We start from the raw sequence: 19,115 nt of genomic DNA, 5'->3' as shown, positions 1-19,115 counted from the left end.
AATGCTTGCCTACAGGGAGTGGCAGCTGCATTGTCCGTACGCGGCTGCTGTTTCCCTTTAAATTCTCTAAAAGCCATTCAAGTATTGAGTTGCTTGCTGAAACGTTAATGTGGAGACTGGCCAAGCGACGGCAGCCTGCCAGGGGTTTCCATGTCTACCAAGAATGTTTTGCAGTGCACCTTGGGAGAGGAACATTACTTCCTTGAATTTTTTTTCCTTTTTTTTTCCCCTCCCCTTAAAGTGAGTCAATAAAGTAGCTGAAAAGTTAGAGCAGGCAGCTTTCATCACCAGCTCTTTCCATTCACATGGCTACATACCCTGGCTGACAGCTCAATCCATGGTAAGACGGGCTTTTTCTTCAGGTGGCATTCGGCTGCTGGGAGATGTTACTAAACTGCTGTTGAAGTGGTCTTGTGGGAGGTTGTGGTCCTATTGCAAAAGATTTCGTTCTGTGCCATGATGAAGATCAGGGGGTTATAGCTGTGGGAACGGGGTGATGTTCGGTGCATGACAGTGTCTCTCTCCAAAGTTTATTGCTTGGGTATTTTGTAGGGTTAGGAAAGGATGTGTCCGTGTTTAAGACACAAGACAGTTTGGAGAGGCTGTGAATTCGGCAAAATCCTACCCTCTCTGCCTCTGTAAAACAGGAATGCTGCTCATTTCCTAGTTGCATCAAGGAAAATATTCACAAAATTCCTCCCAGTGCTGACAGGGCGTGTGCCGCAGGAGTGGGATATAATGGTGCGATTCACCGCAACACTGTAGGACAAGGTGCCTTTGTTTCTCCGGCACCATGTCTCTGGGCAGTTGGACTTACACAGCTGATGTGCCTCGTGGCTGCAGGTGGCTTCCAGCCCAGTGGGACAGGGCCTTGCTGTCCCCATTTAGCTGCTGAAGGGAGAGGTTGGATGCGGCCAGCGTGGTGCTGTGAGAAGGTTGATCAAAGGCAAGGAGAGGGCTACCAATCTCATGTGGCCACAGAAGGAAGGTCTCCTCCTCCTCCTGGTTTGCTGTGTCTCCAGGGACAGTGTTGCAGTGACTTCTCATTGTCCTTACAGCGAAGGTGGGTTGCTGATGGGCTGCCTGGTCTATGCTGCTATCTCAATGGGGAATTTGGGAACTGGGAGGGATAGGAATGGGGGGAAGACTGGACCAAGATTTGCTCTGCTCTTCAGAGTTGCTCATGTGCTGGCTGGTCTTCTCCCACGCTGCCTGTGTTTGAGGAGAGCCCTTCCCAGCCCTCTCAAATCAAATGGTGGCTTTCTCAGGAGGTACCCATAAAACCCATCTGGGTGATGGAGGGGGTCTGGTCTTGGCCACAAAAATGTCTCATGCATTAAGAAAGAAAATCTAGTTGATTTCTGCTCTCCATCCTCCTACAGTGAGTCTCTCACCTATCTGTAGCTCTCCACCCTTCCTCCTCTTTCATGTCTCCACGTGCCAGATGCCTCTGGCTATTGGATTCCTCTGATCCACTGACTAGATTCATCTGACATAGCTTGCCAAGGAGTGGGAAGAAGGCCCCAGCATTGCAGCTGGGGTTGTGCCACCCTACTAGGAGCGTTTGGAAGAGCCCTGGTAAAAGTCACTGTCCTCCTGCAGTCAAGCCCTGTAGACTCCTGTGCCATTCCCCAGCTGGGCTGTTCTGCAGCCCAAAAGAGCCATGCAATTAAGTACTTGCTTATCTCACTGGTATCACTTTTCTCCTCCAACTTAGAAAAATTTTCATGTCATTTTCAGAGCCGGAAGGGTTGTAATCATTCTGCTACAATGAAAGAGCAATACAACACTTTTTATTATTACAGTTTTCTCAAAACTTATCCATCCAACTAGCTACGGAAAGGCTCAGATAACTTTGCAGAGAGGAAGAAGCTGTTCTGAGCTGAAAGATGACAGCTTGGTATGCTGACATAGGAAGGTGGATTTTTTGGTCTGTTGTCCAGTTTTCTGGCTATCTGCATGTATAGCAGCTCCTAAGGAATTAGGACTGACTGCCAGAGGCTAGTGTTTGTTTTCCTCTTTAGCAAGGCTTTTAGTTAGACAAGCTACTACAGAGCAATAAATAGTTTGGAATCATGAGTCATGTTTCATTCTTGTAACTAAATGGGCATCATGGTTTTATTTAAAAAAGGCTTCCTTGTTTCTGTGTGTGTTGTTAGAGAAAAGTAATCCTCAAATAGAGTCACTATGCCTCTCTTGGACTGGCCAGCTGTCACTGTTGAAGGTAGCTGCTCTAAGGACCAGTATTTCTATCTGTTTTGTTCTGTGGAGTAAGAATTAGAATTGCTTTACTGAGCAGTAAGCACATTCGTTGTGTAACGCCATGTGGTGTGGTGTCCCAGGTGAGCTTGTGTCTTTGGATATGGTGTGGGGCTTGGTGCGATTGCAGAGGTGCTTGGTATCTCCCCAAAGTGTCTGTAAGCCATCTGGGCTTTCCAAAGTTCTGAGAGCAATGTAGCACCCTGACATTTGGATGGCAGCTATGGCCAAATGGATGGGCATCCTGACTCGCTCCTCTGCCCTCAGTGTAGAAGCAAGTACCACAGCTCACGCGGAGGGGGACACACCTTGAAATGGTGACCAGCCCCACCATGAACATCTAATTCTTCTGCCTTGGCAGCCTAATCTCCTGTGCTGTGTAGGACAGGGGGAGGATGGGACCAGTTGGTGCAGCTCATGATGCACAGTTTCAGTACCACCTTGTTGCAGCTGGAGTTGGTCCAACAGGCTAAGGAACTGGTACAGCTTGACTAACAGGCACAAGGAGATATGTTACTCTTGGGTACTTTTTGGTCCTTGGATCAGGACCAATGTTTTGTCGCTTATGTTGGTGGCCAGAGTGCTCCTGTTTTGGTTTTGCCCCTTTCCAGCTCTGCCATACTCTAAAGAGAACCAGGTGCTACCTGGTGAAGGCCATCAGCCAACTGTCTGCCCAGGGTCTTGTCAATGCCTTGGATGACCTTGCATTTCTACAACTTAAAGCTGTAGTGAGTCCCTGCCAGTGATGGACTTTTGGCAATGCTGGTGCTAAGAATTGGGTCTGCCATAGACCAGGCACTGCGTGAACATGTAATCAGAAACAGTACCAGGACTAACTGCTGTCTAACGGAGGAGAGCACAGGTGGACTAGACTTGCCAAAGGTCATGTAAACAGCTGGGGAAATAGTATTTATGTCATCTGGCTGCTCAGCCAAGGCTGAAGTGTTTAGACCGTGCACGCTTCCGGGGATTAACTCTTGACTCTTTAAGTGAGAGCCGTGTAGGATCAATATTGTGACATTTTGTTTGCATCTGAGCTCTCTGTCTAGCAGACACTGAGACTGGAGGTTGTAGGAAGAGTCAGTCTCTTAACTTTGTATGAGGCTTTCCTACCTAGGGAAATTAGTGTGGTAAGGAAAGATGCCAAGTATGTATCGATATCTTTTTCCATGCCTTCACTCCTTATGCTTTTTCTGTGCCTGTCCTGCTCCTGGCCGGTCTTGTGCTGCAATCTGTCCCCGGTCTTGTCTGATTGTCATCTCCGTCTCTCATGGACAGGAATACAGATGCAGATGCATAACTGTTTGCAGTGCCTGATACCTGAATTCTTCTGTGCATCCTGACATGACTCTGGAGAATTTGTAGCAGTATGTGATTTCTATACTGGTTTACTGCTGAATGGTAGCTCAGATGTAGAAAACACGGCTGTACCCATTGTTGATCCCAGTTTCTTTTCCTTGTTTTCTAATCACTCCTGCCTTGCATGCTCTCTTACCCTTTAGGGAAAAGGCTTCTGTTGCCTCAGTGAAAAGAACCGGGACAAGTTTGATTATCAAGAAGATTGTGAAACTTCTTTTGCATGAGATATGAATAATTGCACACTTAGCTCCTCTTTCCATGCATAGTTTCCCAATGGCATGCACAAATACCATGCTTCTGGGCTTGCAAGGCACATGAGCTAAAGAGTACGTGCTTGTATCAGACATCCACCTCTATGTGAGGGTCCCCTGGGTGAGTGAATCTGAGTGCTTCAGCTTGTTGCTCCTCTCTGGGGTGGGTGCTGTGTCAGATCCTTAGCTGGCTAAAACATAACAGATCCGATGAGGTCCCAGCTGCTATGACTGCCCTATTCCTTGCCAAAGCCTCGGATGGGTCTGTGGCATGCCTGTAGCAAGGCAGCAGAAATATCAAGTTGGTGCTAGCTGGGATTATGGGCCTGGTGCCATCTTAGATTTGCATTGCCTCCTCTATCTCCCAACTCAGCCCTCTTTTACTTGACACTGATGTTCATCTGAAACTCCTGGGATGTCTTGAGGGGTAAAGCTGCTGATTTTTTAAAATAGCTTTTTCGGGAGGAAAAGGAAGCTATATGATACTGGGATTTATGCTAGGAGGAGCTGTCTTTTGTTGGAGGAAAAAGAAACAGTTTATTTTTCTCACATCTTCAAACAGCCTCTACCCAAGAGTAAGCAGGAGCTGGGGTTTCATTGAGTGATGCTGTGGGAATGGGAGGCTGCAGGCTGTTTGCTGCTCTAGGGCATGCTTCAGTAATCCTATATCAGACCTGGTGTAGTCAAGGATATTCTTGTAACCAAAGGATATTCTTGTAACCAAGTGAGTCATAAAGCAGCTATTTCCAGAATGGTTCGTTCTTGTAACAGGGGGTGGTATTGCCCTGGTGATAGAAAGATGTGCTTGCCAACAGAGCTGACTCAGCATCATTGGCCCCAGAACTCAAGAATTTGCCTGGGACCTAGTTTCAGCAGAGAAACCTGGACTATAAATAGGCTTTGGTTAAAAAAAAAAAAACAACCAAACCAAACCAAACCAAAACAAAAACTCCTTGATCGAAAAGGCAACTTAAAATCATAGAATCATCTAGGTTGGAAAAGACCTTTTAAGATCATCAAGTCCAGCTGTTAACCTAGCGCTACCAAACTTGTTTTAGGGAAGCTATATTTGGTGGAAAACAAAAGGGTGGTGAGACACTGGAATAGGTTGCCCAGAGAAGTTGTAGATGCCTCATCATTGGAAGTGTTCAATGTCAGGTTGGACAGGGCTTTGAGCAATCTGATCTAGCAAAAAGATGTCCCTTCCCATGGCAAGGGGGTGGGACTAGATGATCTTTAAAGATCCTTTCCAACCCGGACCATCCTATGATTCTATGAAAGGAGACATTTTCTCACGAGGTACAAATTGGGGTGAGATTTGGTGGCGGTTTCTGTTCTCATGGCTAAAAAACCTAAGCAGGAGGAGCAAGGTGAACTTCTCTTAGTTTTCTTGATCAAACCTAGTTTGGTATTTCTGGAGGGATAAATGCTTTTAACTGCCATAGGCGGTTGAATGCCAATTTGCTGTGCCATGTATTTAAGGGCAGACCTCTTGGAGACGGTATGTTTGTTGGTGCCACTGCACTGCAGCTGCCTCTCCCCGATCTCTCGAGTAGATGTTTCTAGTGATGGTATTAAGCCTAGCTTTAAACCATGGTCCCCAGAGTGACATATGCAAGCATAGGAAACAAAGATTTAAAACTGAGGTCAAGCAGGAGAACAAAATATAAAGCCTGAACCACCTGATATTGCTCTCTGTAGACAAGTGAATGCTAGTAGCATCCCCTAAGCTCTTGGCTAGAAATAATATCACGTGCTTTATGTTTAAGATCTGTGGCTGCAGATAGCCAGCAACAATTTCATTAATGACTATCTGGTCAGATAATGGGAGAGAGACCTAGAGCTGATAGGGAAGATTTCTAAAGACTTCCGTAGAAAACTGCTGTGTTTATTTAATAAAAACTGTTAGAAGCAGCTTAGTTCTGACAAAAGTCCAGGGATAGACTCCTTTCTTTCAAAAAGAAAAGCTGCATCTGTCAATGTGTCCCTGATTTTTGTTGTTGTTGTTTCTTTTTTACAATTGAAAGCATCTCAGGTCTGTCTTTTTTTTTTTTTTTTTTTTTTTTTTTTATTTTTACTTCAAATTTTGAAACCAACAAGTTCCCAAGATCAAAACAGGGCTTTTTGTCTTCAGGTTGATCAGGACTAAAACTTAACTATTTGAAAAATATGTCTTTAGGTATGTTTTTTTTTCCCCTCCCCCCCCGAATCAAAGCAGGATGGGGAAGTAATTGCAGTATTACATTTACAAGATGAGAATCATGTCTCACACACAGCCCTCGATGCTCTTGAAACATCTGTGTTCTCATCATTGTCCTGTCTACTGCAGAAATGTTCTGGACAGCGGAGCACGATTGACACTTACCCTTTATCAGACTTTATTTTAAGAAATACTAACTGTCTATACAATATAGGTGATGGACCGTGCTGTGTCTCACCCTCCATATCCAACCCAGACCTAATCTGGTCTTAAAGGCTGGATGTAAAGATGTCTACAGTGTGTTGAAGGTTCCCATCATGGATGCAGAGGAGTCAGAGCAGTCCTAGCTCTAGGATGGCTCGGTGGTTGCTCAAGTAGCAGCAAATCACTGTCATTTTTAGCCCAGTGTTCTAAGGTAAAGCAACAAGAATTCATGCTGTAACTTGTGGCAATCTGGTAGCTGCTGCACAATCAGCTGAGTTGTTCAGGCAATGGGGACAGGTTAGCTCATCGTGGGAAATATCCTGGTCTGGAAGCTGGAGGTCTTATCTCTGTTGAGGACAGCATGTAGGGGGCAGGAATGTGAAGCTGTTCAGAGGAAGATAAAGAAAAATCCTGGCTGTCTGGTTTGCTGTTGGAGGCATCCAAAGAAGCAAGGGTGATTAGGGCTGGGGAGCAGTGGGAGAAGAGGAAAAGCAGCAAATGAGTAAGAGCGTACAGAGAACTGGGTTGCACAGATCATGACTGGCCTTGTCCACATCCAGGAGGGATGTCTCAGAGCTGAAATGCAGAGGTGCAAACATCAGGACTTGGGGCTTCTGCTGTTGCTCATTGGGGTTAAGGCTGAGAAGCAGCCTGGAGGTCTCAGACCAAGCATGACATTTGTGCAAATTCTGAGCTTTTCAGGAAAACTAGCTGAGTGACTGAAAACAGAATTCTGCTGAGGAAACAGAAGCAAAAGTGGTGTCTCAAGCCAAACAGTTCCACCCCTCTGTGTCAGCATAGTTTCAACACAGCTTTACCAGACTGGAGTTAAAAAGAGTAATGGGGGAAAAACATGAATCCAAAGCATGCACAGCAAGCCACTTGACCAAAACTGCACAGAAACAAGCCACAAAGCTGAGCTTGAGGCCCAGATCCAAATGTACTCAGTGGGTTGAACCAGAAGACCATAGATGTAAGGTGTCTCCAGTGTCCATCTCCCCCAGTGCTGCAGCATTGCATTCACACAATGCTTCAGGGGAGCTGGAGATCCTCAGACCTTTGTGCTCAATAGGGAAATACTCAGCACTGGGATCTCTGAAACCCTCTCTGGAGGGTAGGCACTATCATAAGCTCTGCCAGGGAGCAATCTCCATCCATATAGGGTCTGGAGGCTGGAAAGTCCTCCTGGGCTCAAGCACCTATGCAAAGACTTTGGAAGGATTTGAGGCGCCTGTCTGCCATCTAGTCCCTTGTGGGTAAGCAATTCCTCAGGATGTGGAAAATCTGATTTCATTCCAAATTTCGGATTGGAAGAAAAAGGTCTGTAATTGTGCTGAAGTCCTGATCACCAGCTCTTTGACTATGCAGCTTGCAGGGCAGGTAGGAGGCCGGCAGTGAGCTAATTGCTCACTCATCCTTTCCATTCCCTGGCTGCATCCTTCCCTGGTATTGTTCCCTGCTCTGTACCAGGATTGCTGCTCTGAGGGTTGCTGGTCTGCCTGCCTGTGTGGTGTAAACCATTGTGTTGAGGCAGACAGTGAATTATGGGCACCTCCTGCTCTGAAAAGACCCCAGGAGTCCAGGAAAATGGGAAGGAAGTCAACACAATAGAAGAACCTCTCCGAACAAAAGGTGATTGAGGCACCTCTTTTCTTCTGTTATACCCTGAACATCATCAATATAGAGACCGACCTGTCCTGATCCCTCGACCCACAGTAAGTTCCAGTAGTTTGTAAAATCCTTGAAATCATATAGCCAGGGAGGAGGTGAGCTGCTGAGTCGTAACATGTCAGAGCGCCTGGGAAAGAATGGGGCTTTGTTATTGCTCTTCAGCACGCTCGGAAGCAGAAGGGGAGGGCATGGGGCTTTTGTCGGGCAGCGTATCTACTTTTTCTGATGTGGAGAGCAAGTGCATGGTGGCGGCTGCTGCTTTGACAAAATGCTTGCGGGGATTTGCTGTAATTCAACTGGAAAAATGCTTTTGTGCTTTAGGAAGTGGGGTGGTGGCTGAGCTCTAGTAGATGGGCTGGGGAGGACTCTGGGTCCTCTTGATAGATGGACTTGGGGATTTGGGCTTTGGTTTTAGTTTGGTTTGTGTTTTTTTTGTTTTTGTTTTTTTTTTTAGAAGGAGGGGAAATAGCTGCTGCTGGCTGAGGTGTAGCAGAGGGCAGACTTTGCATGCATCACGTGCGGGCTGTCACACGCTCTCAGCAGCAGGCTCTGAATAGCAGGAAACCTCCCGTTTCCCAGGGTTTCCGTCTGTGAGCTACAGCAAGTGCGGAAGTCACACGAGGGGACAGACTGGCAGAACAAGGAGAAAAAGCACAGGAGCTTCATTTGGCAAGCTGCTGTGGGAATGCACTGTAGGTGAAAAGGGATTAGAGCTGAGAAACGCCACTGCGCAAAGAAAAACACATCCTGTCCTTTTCCCTTTCTTTTTCCTGTATTTTAAGCTTCCCTAATACATGAGCTGCAAGAGCATAGATCACAAAAGTTCTTGTCCTTTTTAAAAGGGAAATAACAAGCAATTGCTTTAGAAACCCTACTTGCGCAGGTTTCGTAACTGTCTCTCTCGGCTCTGTGGATGTCTCATCTAGTGAACAGGCCCAGATCTGTGTTTCAGCAAACGAGGTGGCTGGACGTGGGAGGGAGAGTTGGGAGGGGAGAGCGACAGGCACAGAGTATTTCAGGACTCGGAAGCTCAGAGGAGCTGCTGCCATAGCATTTACCACAGGCGAATTTTAATTGGCCGCCTTATGCAAGGTACGTTGCTCTACACGCTGGTTATTTTTGGGTTTCGTGACCAGTGTTCGTTGGTTGGTTGTTTTCCCACTGATCCTGAGGCTTAGTTTTATGTTTAGACATGTATCTCGGGAGGGGTGTAAGATCAGGCTGAAGGGACTGTTGAAGGTGATGTGCTCTGAGTAAAAGTCCTGAGGCAGAGTAAAGTTTGGGAGTGTTTTCTACAGGTAGAAATTTTACCTGTGCATGTGACCAAAGGTGTGGAGTGCATTTTCCTGGAGAGTATAATGCACTTTCATGCACCCCTGTGCTTCATCTAGACAACACATTGGCCTTGCATAAAGAAGGTACGTTGTCTTTAAGGTATTTAATTCCCAATATGATCCAGACTTGTGGCATTAATCCTGTGCTTGCTCTCGCTTTCTGTTTCCCAGAAAGGGATGCTGGAGAAGTGTGTGTGCGCACGGTCCCTCTCCTGCAGGCAGCTGCCTGATCCTGTGTGTGTTGGGGCTTGCTCCTGTTTTGAGGGAGGGATTTTCCACCCATGCTAGACAAGCAACCTGGCAATACAAGCCTGATGAAGTAAGGCTGGAAACCAGGCCTTCACGCTGGGGTTGCACAGCTTGCCTGGCAGAGTAAAGACACCAATACCCAACTAATTAGTCAGGGTGAGAGATGCTGATAAGCTTGCCTGGGTTTCTGCAAGGGAGGGAAGCGGTCAAAAGCTTGCAGATGTCTCAGGTGTTAAGTGAAAAGTCTGGGTCAAAGGCCCAATTATAGGGGAACAGTAAGACACTTAAGACTGTTAAAAAGTAACAAACAACTATGTTTAGAGCCTGCAGAGGAGGGGCTGCAGTGAACAGGAGGGACTGTTTTTAAACTTTAGCTTAGTTTAATTTGGACCTGAACCAAAGCTGTGTCTCTTTGTCTGTGGAAATTTCCTATGGCCTGGAAGCGTGCTAGACCTTGGAGCTGCTCCCTGAACCTGGTAGTTTCATTACTGCCACTGCAACGACTTCAATTCCCAATGAGCTGCAAGACAAGATTTTTGAGGATCTGCAAGGAAACCAGGCAGAATTGTCTGTCAAGACCCTGCCTTCAATTTAGTAATGTATTTTGGAGGCAAACAATATCAGCCAGTTCAAAAGGGATAAGATAAATTCAATGACAGCAGGTCTATAGGCAGATAGTAGCAACAGGGTTGCACCCTTTGAGATCTCTAATGCAACAGTTGGTGTTGGGGAATATACAAGAGGAATGAACCTCAGAAAGTGGCCAAGCTTATGTTTGTTCTCTAAATAACAGCTCTTATTCTTGCTGCCAGACTAGCTGGACCACTGGCCTGACCTGGTAGGGTATTGTTTACATTCCTGTTGAATTGGAAAATGCTCATGCAAAGTACGTTGGGCTCAACAAACAGTAATTTTCTTGTGAAACAGTTTTGTCAGAGCTTTGACCAGCTCTTCAGGTCATCAAAAGACCTGGGTTTTGGCACTCAAAATGCCTCAGTGAACTGTGGTTTCTTGGAATGATGATCAGAGGTTAGGAAGCACTGGCAACTTTTTGCAGGTCTGTCCTGCCTTCAGTAGCTTGTAATTTGTCCTCCAAGAGCACCTGAAGGGTTTGATGAAACACTAGAAGCTTCTTACTACACTCAGTCTTTAGTAAAGGCCTTGGGCACTAGAGGAGAGAGGAGGAAAAACTTGGCAGTTCTTAACTCGGGATTGTTAATGTTCCTCGCCATCAGTGAGTTTAAGGAACCCAAACCGAAAGCAGAGAAAGGCTGGGTGTATGGATTAAACTAATCCAGGCAAGTAGTTTTTTTTTTTTTTCTCCATTCCTGTTCCTTTGTATGTACCTTCAGCCCTGCCCTATTTCTGACAGGTATTGGAGATGCCATGCCTGAAGGCTGTGAAGTGCTTAGGCTTTGCATGGGTTACTTGGTAGGGCAGATCTTAGGTGGTTTTGTAAGAAGCGTTTCATAGTAACACCTCATTAGATTTTGGACGTTACCGCTAGCATAAGTAAACATCTGTGAGATGAGAGGAGAGGCAAGTAGTGGTGTCAAAAGGCAGGGCAGCTAGAGGATGGATCCAGAGCCTCACTTGTGAATATTTGGTGGAGCCAGCCATCTCAAAAGTGGCTATTATCACAGTTTTATGATGGTTTTGTGCCTTTTAGCACAAAGGAAGCGAAATCCCCTCTGGTCCTACTCAAGTTCTGGAGGTCCTGAGTGGAGAGAATGGTTCAGGGGGATGACATTACTGTATATCGAACTCCATCTCATCTGTGAAGCCCTAGCAGCTGTCCCATCGTCCCAAGGGACACTCCTCTGATATTGTTTGGGCCTCTGGGTTGGTTTCCAGGCTGTAATTCAGACTGATACTCAGGGTTTGACTCAAAACTGCTTCAATGTAGATGGCAACACGTATTCTAAACCCCAGATGTGTAGCGCTCTGTCACTTTTCTTGCTTTTTGAGGCCATGCTGAAATTCCATTTGCTTTGGAAAAGCAGAGTAGGCATAGTGGGAGTATGAGGCCAAGGGAGGGGAGCTCCTGCTCCCAAAGCTGCTACCAGAGCTGTGACACAAAAATTCTCCCTAGATGTTGTCTTCTGGTTTTCCCACATTTCTACTGTAATGGAGAATTACTAAGCCTCTCTTCTCACAATCTCCTTTCCTTTGCTGGCTCCAGACAACCTGTAGTTTTTTCAGGTTTGGTTTGGAGTTTCACCCAGTAACCCCAAGTCGTTCTGTGTTGCATATGAGTTGCTGGGTCAAAATAGTTATGCTTCTACACGCACAAGCTGCTTGCAAGTGATAACGATAATGATAGTGGGAGTTACAAGGCTATGAGGGATTAAAACACTAACTAAACATCGTCTCACCTGTGGGCCTCATCGTACTTGCCTTGTTATTTGCAAAGGCTGAATGATATCCTTAATTGTGGTGAGAGTGATCTTCTCTAGCCTTAGTTGTCAACAAGTCAAGGGTCTTATTCGAGCTGTTTAATTTTGTAGGTAGTGGAGAGAGACCAGGTATGCCCAAAGACTCACTCATCTCACTTAGGATGGATTAAATTGAGCTTCTTGTGTGCCTCTTCGTTGGTTACAAAAGGAGTCTGGAGTGGGCAGTTCAGCCTTCAGACACCCAGAAAGGGCAGATGGGTTTTGTCCTTTTGAAGTCAGCTAGAGGTTTATGGTTGTTTTTACTGGGCTCAGGAGTGAACTTCCTTAGGAAGGGACATGAGCTTCCAATTTGGGTTTGGGGAAGAAAAAAAAGCTGGGTCAGATAAGGTTTGTGTAAAGGTGTTGCGTTCCCTGTTTTAAAAAAAAAAAAAAAAAGAAAAAAAAGAAAAAAAAAAAAGAGAAAAACACACTCCCCTCCCCCACACCTAGCTTCCCGTTTTCCCTGGGTTTCTGTGTTAAAGATGGACAAAGACAAAAGTCGGGGGGAGAGGGAGGGAAGTTTCTTCTTGAGCTGAAAAATCAATTATGTAGCTTCAGTGCTTTCTGAAGAGAGTACTGAATGCTCATTTGACCCTTCATAAGCTCCTGGCCCCACACTGCTACCCTAAATTTGCTGAGTTTTTCATGTGGTCGATATTTTGACAACCTTGCATTGTCCCTTCTTTCAGTGCTTGAGGTGCAGGTGACCAACAAACAATTTTATGACTGATGCATAAAATCAGCAATATGAAGCCAGGCTCTCTCGCCTCTCATGATGCAGAAGAACATGCCTGGAGAAGAACACCACAAACACTGGAAAGGGCTGTAGTAATACTTCCTCCATATGTGCTTCTTGCCTCCTCAGGGACTTCCTGAGCTGGAGTTGATGCCTTTGTTTTTATTAGCTTTTAACAGATTTTTCCTCCATGGATTCATCCAGCTGTTTCTGAACACAAGTATAGTATTCTCATAGCAACGACAGTCTTGTGGCAGTGAGTTCCATGGCTTAATTAGACATGGTGAGGTCAAATGTCTTGCTGTTCATCATGACCTGGCCTCATTGCTTGAGGGTAGAGGTGGTTGTGCTGTGCCCCAAATATTTGCTGTGTGGCCTCGTCCATGTATGAACCTGGACTGAGTGAAAGCCTAAGGATTTTGTGTTCAGGGTGAGAGTTTTGATGGGTTTGTTCATTTTCTCGTGTTTTTAAACTGTGTGGTGCACTGTGCCTACCTACTTTCATTGCTGTCCTGCTCAGCAATTTCCCTTGGTAAAGAAAATGTTGAACCACATATTGCCTAGTTCCTTCACATGGCTGGCATCAGCACACTCCCTGTATCCCATGCTAAAGCCTAATCCAAGCAATTGCTACCTCTGTTATTCTCTTCCTCCTTTTTATGCTGCTAAGGGCTGTCTTGGGATTCAGGGTTTTATTGTCTTTCTGCCCTGTTTATTCCCAATTACCTCTTAACTCGCACATTGTGTGTTTCTGTCTGCTTATGAGGTGGCCCTGGTAAGTTGAATGCTAATTCATCCTGAGTCAGGACCGTCTGAGGCTTGACAAGAGCAGAGTCTGAATGGGAGCATTTGCTCCAGCGTGTTGGTGTTGGTTAAACAAGGCCTGGAATTGTTTTTCCACATGACAGAATGGTCTTTGTGCCAGCCTGAATGCAGACCTAGCTGAAGCGTGACATGTGAGGGGGGATGTCGTTTGGAACCACAGTTAGGATGCATGAGGATACTTGGCCCCTAGAGAAAAGCAGCAAAGGTTGGGACAGGAAGAGGAGCCACCAGAGTTTGCCGCCATGGCCTAAGGAGCTCCTGAGTTTATGGACTCTGAGCTGGCACTACTAATTGAATGAGGAGATCCCACCCTGCTTGTGGGCATGTTTATGTGATGGTACATTAAACTATGCTGGGGAAAGGATCCAGGTTAAAAAGTAATCTGGCAAAGAAGGCTAGGGTCCATGGTCCAAGCTCAAATGCATCTTTCCTCTTCTCTCTCCACCCCTTAAGACCAACCCTTAATGCTAATTCATCTTTTCCCAAAAAAAAAACAACCCTATTTTTGGTCATACTAATCACGATTTTACAGATGTTGAACTGACCAAGGGGAGGAAACACATAGTTAAGTCTAGGTTCATGCTGGTTTAAGGTCCCAAGATGTGTTTATTATGTCACACACTGTGATGTGATCTAAAGTGCTGATCTATATTGACTCAGTCTAACAATAAACTTTTAATAAGTTTATCTGCTAATTTCTGAGGGCAAAACTCCCTAATGGCAGGTTTTATGCAGAACTGTGTATTATTCTGCCCTGTAATGTGCATCCTCTAGAGTTATACGCTGCCTGGGGAAAGACATAATGCTCGTGCAAAGGGTGAGTGAGTGGTTAACAGCAGGGGAGGACTTGTGTGTCCTGGGAATCTAGAAGACAGTCTGTCAAGAAGAGAGTTTTAGCTTTCAAATGCATCCTGCTGCAAAGTGGAGAGGCGTTTACCAGTCCAAGCGTAAGTGCCCATGTGCTATACTCCATTCTTAGATGGTTTTAGTTCCTTTAGTTAGAAGCAACGCCATTAGCGGTGTGCGAGACACGGGCCTAGAAAGTGAAAAGCAGTATCTGAGGAAGAGTTTCAGGTTTACCCTGACAAAAAAGTATCTTTAGTACCTCTTGGCTTCAATTTGGAATGCTTTCATTTACTTCTGAACTAGAGCTTGAATTAAAGCAGCTTTATCACTGCCTCTGCAAAGATGATGTACTCACTTGGCATGGGCTGTAGTAGGAAGGTACCCCTTCAGCTGCATGGCAGCAATAACTTGACTGCCTCTCAAGCGGCAGGGAAGGGGAAAACCTGGCCTGTTTGAGGACTGTATGTGACAGAGTGATGAACTGGCCTCATTTCTGAGGCAGTCTGTAGTAAAAAGACCATGAACTGCAAGGATGGATGAGATTGGAAGGGCTTCAAAGGCACAACACCCTTTAGGATGGCTGATGCAGGAAAAGAGAAGTATTTAAGGAGGGGAGGGGCTACAGCAAACATGGTCATGGCATTTACATCCCAGGTGGTTTAGTATTAAAATGCTCTGAGCACTCCCTAAATCTGGTATTGTTCATGAGTGGTTTCTGCCATCTGAGAAGTGTTTTTGTTGACCAATAGCCTTAACTTCAGCACAGAGGGGGATTCACAAGAGGAAGATGGAAAATGAATAGTCCTTCTGTGGATGTCCAGTTTGTTCCTTAATGTACAGATGAGCTGATAAGATTGTTTGACTAGATGTGTGTTTCCATGAGAAACTTTGTGTCACATCTATAATCTATGGGGCTTTCCAGCCGTTTTCCTGGCGGAACAGCTGCCTCAGAGCTACAGACTCCATAGTAGAAAGAGGTTCTATTCAAAGCTGACAATGAGGTTCAGCATTTCACCAAAATGTCTCTTGGTTTCCTATTTGTTCCACCCACCCTTCTGGCAATTTCCTGAAACCAGGTATAACAACCTGTTGTGGCTCCTCAAGACATGTATTTTCTTGCTGAAATATGCATTTAGCAGCTTTGGACAGGTCCTACTGAGGCTGAACATACCTCCAGACAACCCGGGCTGCTCCGATCTATTGGATGCTCAGGAACCACTTAGGTTGGTATTAGGTGCTGGATCACCCTTTTTTCTGCCCTCAGTGTCATGCTCAGTGGACAGGCCAAGACTGTGATGAGCCACAGAGATCTGGTGACTCCTACAGTTGTTGTTTCTCAAGGGCTTTTTCCTCTTTCTATATGAATAGTATTATGTGTCCCTTCCCTACAGACCTGTGCTGTACAGCTTTCTTGTAGCTTCATTTAGGGAGAAGGAACAGATATGTCTCATACTTTGGAAAATGTTCTCCTAGGAAGATATCATCATTCCTCATGGGAGCCTGAAGGAGGCTGGTGGCTGGTTTTTTTTGCCAGTGGAAGTCTTCATCCTCAAAGGCCGTAGACTTTCTGATTTTGCAGATGAAACGAGGCGTTGTCATGCTATGTGCAGCTAGTGGACCCTTCCTTGGAGGTGCACCTCCTTCGGTTCTGGCCATCAGGAGTGCACCATCTTCAAAGGTCTTGACTCCCTAGCAGCAGAGCCATCCATGTAGAGCAGACCAAGACCTTGTGAACAGGCTTCAGAGTGGCTCTGCTCAAGCTTGCCTCGCCCTTCGTGGAGCAAACACAGAATTACAAAAGCACTGAGTCGCTTGAAAGCTGTGTCCAAGCTGGGGGAAGACAGCATGTGACAGCGCCAGGTTTCTGTTCAGTGCTCCCATCATCTGGCAGCACTGCAGCTTGCATTCAGTTTTTCACACATGTGAATGTATAACGTGACCTCCCCGTGCCCTTGGACTGTCCTGATTGTTTCCTTTGCCCTCTGTGGCTGAGCCAGCATTGGTTTTGTTCACTAAGTGATGAACTTCAAATCTTCTTTGCCTGACTGGGCTAGAATAAGTGTGTAAATGCTGTTCTTGCAGAACTGATGGGGACAGCCTGGAAATGGTGGCTGAAACTCACGCTTACCTTATTGGGTGATGTGATGTGATGTGGCAACTTAGGTCTTTTTGTGGTGCCGGAAGGGCTGTTTTGAAAGCTGACTGGTGCTGCTTGCCCATTCAGCAAATGATCCCCGCCTGTTGTGTTCATGCTGGAAGTAGCTCACACATTTTGCCAGGAAGGGTGAGAACGTGATTGCTGAAAAGAAAAAAACAACACCAAACCCAAAACAAAACACTGTGTTAGCTCTGTATCAGGTTATAATGGAAAAGAGTATCCAGATCTTTCTGATTTTTGCAGAGTTAGCTTGGGGGTCTGTCCTGGTTTCAGCTGGGATAGAGTTAGTTTTCTTCTTAGTAGCTGGTAGAGCGCTGTGTTTTGGATTTAGGATGAGAATAATGTTGATAACGTACTGATGTTTTGGTTCTTGCTGAGCAGAGTTTACACTAGTCAAGGACTTTTCAGCTTCTTGTGCTCTGCCAGGTGCACAAGAAGCTGGGAGGGGGCACAGCCAGGACAGCTGACCCAGACCGGCCAAAGGGCTATTCCATACCATATGACGTCATGCTCAGTATATAAGCTGGGGGAAGAAGAAGGAAGGGGGGGACATTGGGCGTGATGGCGTTTGTCTTCCCAAGTAACCGTTACGCGTGATGGAGCCCTGCTTTCCTGAGGATGGCTGAACACCTGCCTGCCGACGGGAAGTAGTGAATGAATTCCTTGCTTTGCTTTGCTTGTGCGCGCGGCTTTTGCTTTACCCATTAAACTGTCTTTATCTCAGCCCATGAGTTTTCTCACTTTTACTCTTCTGATTCTCTCCCCATCCCACCGGGGGGGAGTGAGTGAGCGGCTGTGTGGTGCCTAGTAGCTGGCTGGGGTTAAACCACGACAGGGTCTGTCTACTGCAGGGGTTTCTCAACCCACGTACTGCACCATGGGCATGCTTTCGAGTCATCCCCGTAAGGTCTGAGCTCAGGTCTTCATGAGTAATAGACCCTCAACAAACCAGGATTGCAGATGGGCAGGAGGCAGAGTATGGGACCAGCTCGTGGTTGGAAGGGGCAATGCCACATCCAGATCAGTAGGTCCACCTTGGACATACATAGTTCTTCTTCCAGGTGACCATTACAGAAGTAACCAAATAACACTTAGGCTGGGGTAGTGATGTTCCTGTGGTGTTGCGCATGTGCTCCTCAGCCTCCTGCCTCTGCTTGTGGACTATCATGGTTCTGTGGAGCTAAGCTGTGGCTATCTGCACCCTTGGTTTGAGTCATTCAGTTTACATTAAGCCATCTGTATGTAATGAATGGGTGGCTTCTCTGGTTGTTTTGATAAAAGAAGAGTTTGGGGAAGACTTTGAGTTTGGCGTCTAGCACCCATTCTTTATGTTCTGCACAGGATAAAACATTTAAAGTATTAAATAAGGACCAGGTCGCGAACAAGCCCCGCTCATAGCAGAGTGATCGGAAATGATGGAATCCTCTTCCCTTCTTCTCCAAAACCAGGCAAAATAGTCAGGCTTAAAAAACATAAATAACCCCCCCGACTGTTACTCAGTGAGCCTAATATGACCCCACTGACTACCTGCTGTTCTCTTGAAGTGTTCGAAAATGAAATGCTGTCACGTATCCAGCCTGATTTTACTCGCTGATTAAGCAAGCTCCTTAAGCTTAGAAATTTCTAACAAGCTTGAGTGCTCTCTAGGACCTGTGAGAAACAACTTTATCTTTGTGTCTACAAGACAGGGCATTAAGTGGTGGTAAAAAATGAACTTTTAGATCTGTCCCGTCCTCTTGGTGCTCTGGGGTGAGAGATGGCTCGCTGCTGTCTTATTTTGCTTTTTTCCTGGCTCAGTTGCCTTCCCTGGGAGGGGCCAGGAGGAATTTGGATTCCAGCTTTTTGACCTGTTTGCATGCTTAGAGCTTTCCTCTGGGACGAATCGCCAGTGTTCCTGCAAAAAACAGCTTTATGGTCATGCAGACCTTGATGTATGAAAACTTGCAAACTAATGAGATTATGGATTTTTTTAATGTTTCCCATTTTTCAGACAAATAAAATTTAAGAGGCAGTGGTTACTAAGGAGAAAACATTGTCATTCATCTGTGCAGTCAGTTGTGTCTGGATCCAAACAACCACTTAAAACCAGGCCAGCTAACCATTTAAATTGCAAAGCGTCCCTTGTTCTATGATGCTATTTCACCCCAAGCTCCAGGATGACGTAGAAAGGGAGTTCCTAAGCAGAGTTTGGTGACTTTAGGGAGCTCAAACTCTTATTCAGCAAGGAATCCACCCAGTGTGAAGCTTAAAAAGTAGATGTTCCCACCTAACATAGTCATTCCATCTGGGTGACCTTTCTATCATCCATGCTGAGATGCTTGAGGTATTTCTTCCCATGAAGTGTAAAGTAGGGTTAGGCTTCTGCGTCTGACTTCCTGACGTCTCAACACAAGGAGAATGAATCTCACCTATTGTTTGTAGCAATCAGGGTAGAGGTTCAGGACGTCTTAGAGTACGTCACCAGCAGATAGCCTGAGTTCAGCTCTTCCTGGAAACAGTGCAAAGACTCTAGTTACCTCTCCATTAGTAAATAAATTAGGTCTACCACTATAGCCAAGTGGTTATTGCGTAAACTATACGTAGCTAAT

The 19,115-nt window shown here is 45.8% G+C and overlaps 1 protein-coding gene across 2 annotated transcripts in view; it reads left to right on the top strand.

Annotated features, from left to right (window-relative positions):
• Positions 1-244: 244 nt before the first annotated feature.
• Positions 245-19,115, top strand: part of ALS2CL (ALS2 C-terminal like) — a 47,868-nt gene continuing 28,997 nt past the window's right edge. Inside the window, exon 1 of one of the 2 annotated variants that reach the window (XM_087732021.1) lies at positions 245-340. In XM_087732021.1, coding sequence (XP_087588147.1) covers positions 338-340 — 3 coding nt within the window. In that variant the 5' untranslated portion in view covers positions 245-337. Of the gene's footprint in view, positions 341-8,978; positions 9,037-19,115 lie in introns of those variants that run through there. The other variant, XM_009475322.2, reaches the window with a different exon arrangement.

This window comes from Nipponia nippon, unplaced genomic scaffold (assembly GCF_047370975.1).
Source record: "Nipponia nippon isolate SJK-2023a ecotype South Korea unplaced genomic scaffold, ASM4737097v1 scaffold_1, whole genome shotgun sequence".
NCBI lineage: Eukaryota > Metazoa > Chordata > Aves > Pelecaniformes > Threskiornithidae > Nipponia > Nipponia nippon.
The sequence above is the reverse complement of the archived record's forward strand: the minus strand, read 5'-3'. Positions and strand labels throughout refer to the sequence as shown.